Raw genomic sequence first — 10,826 nt, 5'->3', positions numbered from 1 at the left:
CACACACACACCTGCACTAACCATTAGCATCAATCTTACACATGGACATCATGTATACACACCATCTTTAACTGAAGTGTTAACGGAGGTCACGGTTACATCAGCTGTACTTTATCACAGTATGGAAGAAGTGTTTGCAATGTCCTTTTTCGGCATTTTTCAATATGTAGAAGTCAACCCAACTTGTTAATAAGTAAATTAAACTTACCAATATATTTCTTTCGATGTACATTGTCATAAAAACAAGAGACTAGAAAAATGTCTAATGCTTAACTAGTAACTTAGTATTGAGAACAGTGTGATGAATAAATAATCTGTTCTGCTGACCTAATCTCTGCCACACCAATTTCTCATTTATTTTACAGCCGTCTTTTCTAATATATCATAACCAGGGGCGGACTGGCCATCTGGCGTACCGGGTAACGTATGGGGCCGTAACGGAGGCGTTGGCCGCTTAGACGGCCGTATTATAAATGCAAATGCACGCAACGCGAAAAGACACGTATGCATGCAACACCCCCCAGCCCCCCCCCCCGACAGATTCGGTGTAGGGCCGATGCGGGCCTAAAAATGCCAGGGCCGATTTTTCTTCCCATTCCAGCCCTGATCATAACGTTTTGGTCTTGGGATTTCCGTGATCTCTTTTGTTTGAAGGTGTATGCTTAAATTTTTTTAATGATTTCCGTAGATAAAAATGTAATTGTGTCAACATACTGACGTGTTTTATTACAAAATAAAAATGGTTATTTAAAAATGTTCTTAATATGGATAAATATGACCATCTAATGAGAAAAAAGCAACAAGAGCCCAGAATACATGGAAACTCTTTCAGTTTTGTTCACCCCAAAATGAAAGTTCTATCATCATTTATCTATGATCTTACTTGTAATTTCAAACCTGTATGACTTTCTTCTGCAGAACACAAAAGAAGAAAATTTGAAGTGGCGAACAACGGCTGTATCCATTCGCTTGCATTGGTTTTGTGTCTATACAATACAAGCGAATGGGTACCGGCATGGCTCGGTTACCAACATTCTTCAAAAATATCTTCTTTTGTGTTCTGCAGAAGAAAGAAATTCATACAAGTTTGGAATGACAAGAGGGTTTGTATATGATGAGAGAATTTTCATTTTGGGCGTACTATCACTTTAAAAAGCGGGTTAATAAAAAGCAAAGAGTACATTTTTGCAAATTATAGACAGGGGGACTACATTGAAGATGCTAAAATATAACACGCAACTTTATTTATTTTGGATTTTTGTCAAAGCATAATTCCCATAGTTATTCCATAGTTTATGATTTAAATATGGCTGTTCTCAAAATATGGAAAACGACATATAACGATTGAATGACCCTAAACACGGGTCTGATGAAGAGCCTGTGTGCACGAAACGTCACGCGCCATGCAAAAGTCTTTTAATTAATCATTTTTAATATTTTTGGAGCTTTGGTGTGCCGACTTTATAATTTATAATTCATGACCCTAAATGCTACAGTCTATAAACATCTGCTTCTATTAACTACATGCTAAAACAAATATTATAGCTCTAACTGAAGCTACAGTCTGTCCTTTTCATAAATTTCGTACAAATCATGTAAATTTAGTCATTGGAGCAAAATTGTCAGTGCAAAATAAGTAGAGAATGGCCAGTTACTCGCTGACTGATGTGGGTTAGAAGGGAGCTGGAATTAGACATCTGTTCTGGTTTTACTGACACCCTTGGGGATTGTATCATATCACAGACTTTTAATTGTGAGAATATCACTAAAAATATATCTGATGGCAAACAGAGTGGATAATGGATGATCTGGGTTATCTACTAAAAATCAAACTGGCATTGTGTACTCCCCCTCATGTTGTTCCAAATCTGTGTTTTCTTAAAACAAAAGATGTGGTTTGATCACATTTGATCAGTGTTTACATTTTTCAGAAAATCAGGCTACAAATTTATTAATTTATTAGTTTGATATTAAATTGGGAAATTATTTTAACAAGCTTAGTCTAAATGGGAATGGGACTGGGCCCATCCTTATGTCTAATGGCCATATGGACAATAATAAAATGATGATTAAAAACAAAACTTGAATATATTTGAATCATAATCATTGAAACTATTATAGTTATCATATGTATTTTTACAATTATTTTTGAATAAGCTTACTTTATTACTTTTTTCGTCAAGGGCTGTGCAGTTTTATCTTGATTTATAGTCATTTATAAGCATGGTCTGAAAAACTTGGCTTGATCAACATGGCCAGCAGTATCTATGCTATACTAAAATCTGTCCTGCGACCTCTCTCCTCATAAACACACGCACAACACACTATTTTGCTCCCTTTTAATCTGTCATGCCCATGGGAAAGGGGTCTATCTAGTCACGCCCCTGATTGATGCCGCACCATCAATATAACCAAGCAATCTCTCTCTCTCCCCCCCCCCCCTCTCTCTCTCTCTCTCACACACACACACACACGCGCACTATCTTTCTCTCTCTCTCTCTCTCTCACACACACACACACACACGCACGCACGCACGCACGCACAGGCACGCACTCACTCACACACACACATGCGCACATGAAAAAGCGACAGCGGATTACAACCTCCAGCGCCCGCGCGCACACACATCTGCCGGGATGTTTATGTAATATATGGTCTTTCTTCCAGCTACACTCCGGGTCAATGATACGATTTCCGTTTTTATGCGCACAACATCTGTTATTTTGTAACGTTGCTTTAAAGTCGCCGTGCGTAAATACGCGGAAGGTTCGCGGGCTGTCCATTTAACCCGAAAACGCCTGTACTCTGTCACCCCGCTTCGTCACATTAGTACAAAATAACCCCGTTTTTTGTCGTGGACGCCGCCGGTCACTTCACCGGTCATGCGACGCGTCTAGCGCGTCTCTGCGCACTCGACCTTTAACGATGAACGGCGGGACGCGCTGGCGTTTACGGCGCCGTTGCGGTCGCCTGGCCCAATGAAGATACGCTGGATGTAGAAGTATAGACATGACTGCATGTGTGAGAGAGGGTGTGTGAATGAACAGGATGGGGAAAGAACAGGAACTCTTACAGGCGGTGAAGACGGAAGACCTGGTTACCGTCCAGCGCCTCCTGCAGAGACCCAAACAGGGCAAAGCGAGTGAGTATCACACCCACCGATTTTTCAAATGCCCCCTTAAAGCATCACAGTCTCCACATCACTCCATACAGCCATGCGTACGGGTTGGACTTGCACGGATGTGGATTGGACCGGTTAGAAACCGTGTGGTCGTTAAGAGGGCGCAGTGGGTTATTTAACGATATTTGGTTACGTTTACGCCTTATAAATAAACATGACATGAACACTTCACTCTCAATTCCCAGTTTCCACATTTTATCTTGTAAAATGTGTTGACAGGCCTCGTGCATGTTGTTTATGTCGTAATGACAGAAACCCGCTGTATATTCACTTTTTAATTATAACGGCCACTTGCATTGCGCGATATTGCGGTCATACATTTACGTTCCATATCGGCTTTATCCAATGCGTGAAGTTTGCACTTATACCTACAGAATTGCGCGCGAGCGATTTCGACTAACCTGCTGAAAAAATACAGATGTCGTTATGGACCATTAGCAGTTACTAAACCAATTACAAAATTCCGTCATGTAGTGTGTTTTGGGCCTTATTCCAGTAGGATTTAACGGTGTTCTATTGGTTCCCACCCGAGATAACATCCCACAGCTAAAACCTGATACATTACCTGCAGAGTTTCTATTAAAACTATAGGCTACAGTTCCCATTATAGACATCAAATTAGAATATCTGTGATGGTTTCTGTTGTTCACAGACGGATTCGTTTATTATAACCAGACTTTTCTAGTTTTCTCTCGTCAGGGAAGTGTAGACGGGTCGATAATGATGCCACACGCTCGCCGCGCGTCACAGCGACCGCTCGCGCCAAATCCACTTTGATATCCAGATGAGCGCGCGCGGATGTGGCAGGTGGCTCAAGATCGCCGAAGATTAAACAGATTGCGCATTGAAGAAAACACGCCAAGATGAATGGTGTTGTGGTTAAATCACGATTTTGTCACAGTTTTATTTCCAAGTAACTGCACTCAATGGTATAGCCTGAAGATTTTTTATGATACACAGATACCATCTTGTTGGTATTAACGGGAAGGGTGGAGGGATTATATTAGTGAAAACGCGCCAGATGTTAGAGTAATAAAAGCGCGTGCTGGTATACGAGAGCGAGAGACCACTCAGCTGTTTGGGCGTGTCTGTTATGACGTATAAAGGGGCGTTCACACAGTAGGAAAACGTCTAGATGGATGGGCCAAACTGTAATGTATTTAATGCTTACAGTAAGAATTTTGTTGGTTTTAATGAAAACTAGATGTCAGGTGTGATGTGCGTGGTTTACCCAACAAGATGTCATCAAACAATGAGGATGCAGGGGCAGTACTCTGTGTGACTGTTTTGGAAGGTCAAATAATGTGCTAGGCTGGGTGAGTCTGCTGTTATTCAGATCATACGCTGTTTTTTCTATTGGGTTATACAACAACTGTACACAGTAGTGTCGTCCAAATGGCCTTTGGATACCTACACTGAAACGATGACAGAAGACAAGCACACACATACACAACATACACATGCACACATGTCTATAATTGAAATGCAATTACCACTTCCAGTGCTGGGTAACATCCCAGGTGGTGAGAGAAGCATCTCCTGCTATGGTAGGAGGGGCAGCCTGAAATGGAAGCAGGGCACTGTGTGTGTGAAAGATCATTACAATAATGGAAGACATGCTTAAAATGGCCTTCTTTTCCATGTGGTGTTAAAATAACCATTCACTTTTTTTGGTGCGGCCAAAATAACTGGAAAAGGAGCACATTGAAATTTTGATACATTTGATACAATTTATTTGATATAATAAAACAATGCACCAATGCTTAATGCAGGCACTGGATAGAATGTAACATGAAAACAGGGAATGTTTATTGTTTATTATACCACACAAATTTAATTGCTCATACAAAGCATTTGCCGTAAAAGATGGACTTGTTATAGGCCTATTTGTTTTATTTGATGTGTTTGTTTTGAAGCAGCAATAACCCTGATAACACACATACATCTGGGAGACGTCTATTTGATGTCTGCATTTACATCCGCAAGATGTACTTTTTAAAAATGTTTGCTCATCTGCAATACGTCTCTGAGTTGTTGCCATATATCTTGAAGACGTCTGTGAGATGTTTATGATTTAGAATGTGGGTAAAAAAGCATTTTCTAAGACGTTTACATCTGGGAGACGTCTATTTGATGTCTGCATTTACATCCGCAAGATGTATTTTTTTTTAATGTTTGCTCATCTGCAATACGTCTCTGAGTTGTTGCCATATAGACATCTTGAAGACGTCTGTAAGATGTTTATGAATTAGAATGTATGTAAAACAGCTTTTTCTAAAACGTTTATTTTATGTTTTTACGCATCATATGTATTTTTTTAGATCTTGTTTTTAGTGGGACTTATTCATGGAAAAAAAGCGGAACGAATTTGATCCGTTTATGTATTTTAGTTAACATACCCATTCTAAAGTAAATTTGGCTATGGAACGGCATTCAACAATTCACGGAAGAACAGTTTACACAGAAACTCATTCTGCACATTTACGAGTATAATCCTTTCTCTCCGGTGTTTGGAGTTTAATTTTTAATTATAGCTGGGCTTGAAATTCACAGCAGACACATGCCTATAATGTGCGATATTCCCACAAATATTTATGTAGATGGAATGGATACATTATTCCACACAGATTAATAAAGCAAATACTTTTACTTTCTTTAGACTGGTTTCATTGTGCATGCGCCGGTTCTTACATAGTTCTAAACTTAGACTGCTACTTGATGCAGTTAGAGGTTGTAAAAGCTGTAAATTGTTCATTTTAAAATGATATCAGACTGCCACAAAACAATCACTTAAAACTAAACGAAGTGCACGTGACTGGAATGGTATCTTCAGCACTTCTTCACAACTTTGAACGTATAGTTTTTAAGGTAACTTTGCATTGATTTGAGCATTGACTTTTGCATTGAATTACTTAGTTTGGTCGTTGTTGTCAATTTTATTCTACCAAAAATAACACTACTATTACGCTGCGCTGAGAAACAAGCAGCAGAAAAGGATCATGATAACACAGAGCTTGTTTACTGGAGTGCAGGTCCATCGTGGGTTGTGTGTGTGTTTGGGCAGTTCGAAATGTTGTGCTGGGACCAGACGGGCTCACTAAATTCGGGTGTGTGGGGGCTTTGGACCGACCTTTTAATTTTGTCCCAAGCCCCATGAATTCTAAGGGCAGCCCTGCTGGGGCATAAACGGCTTAGAAAGAATATGTATCGTCAAACCTAAAGCATTATTTGTCGAGAGACATAGACTTTTACAGTAAATCTGTATTACGTAACATTGTGTTGGCTTTGACAGCTTCAATCTCTTGTTAAATTGTCTTTTATGTCTTTTCCCAACACATTTCCTACACCGGGAACTGAACAAATTATTTGTTTGATTGCGTTTACCTGAAGATTAAAACGGACGTTTAGCTGGGACATATTCATTTGGCAATTGTGGAGATGCTGTTTTATGGATTACATTTATAGTACTCTAGTTTGGGAAATGCTATTCTTGCATGGACAGGTAACCACCGAGTGATGACACCAGAGCTCCTTAAGCACCTGGAAAATAATAGTAAAGAAAAAGGAATGTGAGCTTTTTCTGTTAAAACCCCAAATACTGTTTAATATTGCAAAATAAATAATGAATTGCTTCTCCATGCTGTTCCAAATCTTTTACAGCCAGATATTCATTCAGATAATATAAGGAAAAATAATACAAGGGTGTCAAAAATATTTGTTAATGATTCTCTACACTTCTGTGCACAATATGGCACATGTGGCCTAATTTTAGTGTGTATCTGACACTAATTTCATTTAGGGATGCACCGATATGTAAATGTTGGTCGATAACATCGGAAGCCGATAACCGAAATATTGGCCGATATACAGTATCTAAATATTATTTTCTGAGACTGAAAATAATTTTTTCTCCTGAAAATCATGTAGCAAGAATACTTTACACTAGTTAAAGATTCTTTAACTTTCAAGCTTTTCTGGTATAATGTTTATTTAATAAACAAATAAAAGATGTTCTTCCAGAGCAACCCAGAAAGGTGTTCTCAATAGCCACAAGTCCAACAGGTCTCAAGACAGAAAGCATTCAGACAGCAGTCGGCTTCAAACAATATGCTTTTGTTCCTATAATTTACACATAAATATCTACTGTACATACTACATTAATAATGGTTCGCTAATAGCAGTAAGTGAAGGATCACGGATCACTGGATTTTAACTACAATGTGAAAGACTGACAGCATAACAAGACACATGAAAACTGTGATAAAAAACGAGGTTATCACATAAAAAAAACTTTTCCTAAATGCATGTAAAAATATAACTGTTGTATTGCTGAAAATTAAATATGAGCTTGTTTTCTTTGCAGTATTTGAGGTCTGAAAATATACAGAGCATCTTTTCTGTTCTTTTGACCTGTTTCTCCAGTTTTCATTTTCTGCAAATAAATTCAGGAATATTGTTAGTACTTCACAAATAAAACAAAAATGATAATTTTACCTGACACATGACACATACCATAGTCAATTCTGGAAAACTGAAAATAATTTTGAAATGGTCTTTTTTTCCCCACAGCTGTATACTGTAGTCATAACATGGTAAATGTGTCTCTAGAAAAGAGTGAATTATCTTGAGGCTGATTTCGTGAGCTGGTTATCGGTAGTCTAGAAATGTGTAGTATCCAACGTGTTAAATGTTATCAGGCAGCTTTTACAAATAACGTTGTTGAACGTTCGAACATAAGCAACGCAAACTTGAGTGATGTTTCTGGGCTACGGTTACATCTCTTGAAACAAACTTATTTCATGCCTATCCATTTGTCTTGCGCTGTGTGTCCTCTCAGGGCCTCGTCTCTGCACAACGAATGAGCGTGTGTGTTTGCGTTCTTGCCACTGTGTATAGTGTGAGCAGGACATTCCCAAACCAGCGAAGAGAAAATGCCAGAACATATCAGCTCACCCGTCCCATGAACATCAATGCCATCACAGAAAAAGGGAGAGAGAGAAACATCACAGCTCACCCTGAAGGAAAATGAATGAGATCAGTTTTAGACGGGACGTACCGTATGATAAGATGTCCACGGGATATATTGAAAATGCACTACAGTTATTTTAACTATTTTGTGAAAAACATAGGTTGTTAGCTTCACATTGTGAAATTTAAAGTCTTTGTCTCTTTAAACGAAGTCGGATTGTGAAAAGTAGTGAGTCGAAGAAAATACAAGCAAAGACCATTTTGCTGGAACTGGATTTCTGGCACCTAAAGTTGTAACCCAGTTCTTTTCATTCATTTCTAACTTTTACGTTTTGAAAACCAAGAGCTAAAGCATGTTTTATGAAAGGTTCCTCAGAGGTGATTCTGTAGCTGTCATTTTCAGCATTTCACACTATAGACACAAGTTGATCTGTCCGCGGTTGCTGTTGACACTGATAGCTTGAGCCGTAATTTTCTCAGACAAGGAGGTTTCATTCGGACTTGAGGCCAAATGTGGAGGAATGTGAACGTGCCCGTTCTACCCAAGACTACTCCGTACACACAAAACGTGTGCGAGATGCAGAATGATACGACGCATATCCTTAAATTCTGGAAGACAATTGTTTGTGACCATGCAACTGATCTCAGTGAATGATGAAACACTGATGGCAGATTTTATTTTTTCAGTGATATATTGTAGTTGATTCAAATGATTAAATCCAGATGTGCAATAGCTAAATTGCACACGATTAACAGTTGAGAGCAAAGAGCTGGTGAATTTTAATGTCTGTTGGTCTCCTGGGAAATGTTGGCTGTATGGGGTCAGGGTCAAGGTCATCTGGTGACATTTATAGTGTGCTAGTGGGATGAAAATCAGTTAGCCAAGATTGAAGTATAACTGGATTGTATAGTGACAGCCACATACTGTTATATTTCTTCGATATGATGTTGAATTTACAAAACCTTGCATCTCACCTGAGGACATGCTACTTTCCAAGTGAAGTCAGTTATTAGATATGACTTTATTAAATATGTGCTTTTCATTAGAATGATCCTGCTAACATGCTAGACTAATATTGCATTTTTAACTATTACATCTTTCTATGCAAACTGTTAAAGCTGAAGTGTAATTCATGCACTTTCCTAGGCATTCATCCTAAGCATGACATAGGGACTAAGGGCAGAAAATATTTTAACATTGAAAGAATTACATAATTTCTGCATCAACTTGTACTGAGTTTACAAAATAGTAAGCACAGTATTATAATAACAGAGTGCAGGCATATACAGACACAACCGGACAAACAGCAGTGTCCAGTATTTATGTATTCACCTGAATTGAAAGCTGTTTTTGTTGATATGTATTAAGGCATTTCGAGGGCCATTGCATGTCAGGTAAAGCCTGGTCTTTGCAGGATTTTGCAGCATTGGCTGTAACATGTCAGGTCATGTCTTGAAGACACTACAGGCTCGCGTTTAATAAGATGACTTATGCGATTTTCGCCTGTGTCAGTTTATAGAGCTGTTGGGGATTATGACAATGGATGTGAGAATCTTGGGTGTGTTTGGCATGTAGGGTCTACAGTATTATACAGTAGATTTACTCTGTGATCCATTTTGGCATCTAAAAACAAATGTATGTGTTTTCATATTTTACAAGAATTCTTGTAAATCTATGATTAAATTTATATTCGATATTGCATCAATATATTGCACTTTTTAAAATTCAAATAAATAAGAGGGTTTGGGGGCATTTTGAAGCGCCTATAGAGCTATAGATCCCTGAGAGTTTCTATAGATCTTTTGAACGACGTGGCTACCGAATAAGCCCTGAATGTATCTATAGAACTATAGAACCCTGGAATAATCTAAAGAACTATAGAACCCTGGGATAAACTATAGAGCTATATAACCCTGGGAGAATCTTTAAAGCTATAGAACCCTGGGAGAATCTATAGAACCCTGGGAGAATCTGTAGATCTGTAGAACCCTGCGAGAATCAATAGACCTATAGAAACCTAGGAGTATCTATAGAGCTATAGAATCATGCAAAAATCTAGAGCTGTAGAACCCTGGAAGAATCAATAGATCTTTAGAACCCTGGGAGTATCTATAGAGCTATAGAAATCCTGGGAAAATCTATAGATCTATAGAATCCTGGGAGTATCTAAAGAGATATAGAACCATGCAAGAATATAGAGAACTATAGAACCCTAGGATAATATATAGAGCTATAACCCTGGGTGAATCTTTAAAGCTATTGAACACTTGGAGAATCTATAGAGCTATAGAACCCTGGGAGAATCTATAGATCTATAGAAACCTGGGAGTATCTATAGAGCTATAGAATCATGCAAGAATCTATAGATCTAAATAACTCTGGGAGTATCTATAGAGCTATAGAACCCTGGGAGAATCTATAGAGCTATAGAACCCTGGGAGAATCTATAGATCTATAGAACTCTGGGAGTACGTATAGCTGTCAATGAAAAACATTTGTGATATTAAAGAGATCCTATTAAAGATTTTTCTTTACTGTGGGTTCCCTCACACATATTTTTTAAGAGTATAGCGTAAAAGCTCATAGTCACGTGTATGGCATGTGAGACCAAACTAGTGGAAGCAAATGATTATTCTCTGTCTCTGTCTCTCTCTGTCTCTCTCTCTCTCTCTCTC

At 38.5% G+C, this 10,826-nt stretch overlaps 1 protein-coding gene across 1 annotated transcript in view; it reads left to right on the top strand.

The window, feature by feature from the left end:
- Window positions 1–2,513: 2,513 nt before the first annotated feature.
- The window catches only part of si:dkeyp-9d4.3 (caskin-1), a 36,471-nt gene continuing 28,158 nt past the window's right edge, over window positions 2,514–10,826 (top strand). The window contains exon 1 of the mRNA XM_057332437.1: window positions 2,514–3,143. Within this exon, the coding sequence (XP_057188420.1) occupies window positions 3,041–3,143 (103 nt within the window). The 5' untranslated portion in view covers window positions 2,514–3,040. The remainder of the gene's footprint in view (window positions 3,144–10,826) is intronic.

Source organism: Triplophysa rosa, linkage group LG4 (assembly GCF_024868665.1).
Source record: "Triplophysa rosa linkage group LG4, Trosa_1v2, whole genome shotgun sequence".
NCBI lineage: Eukaryota > Metazoa > Chordata > Actinopteri > Cypriniformes > Nemacheilidae > Triplophysa > Triplophysa rosa.
This window is presented reverse-complemented; position numbering and strand designations above follow the sequence as displayed.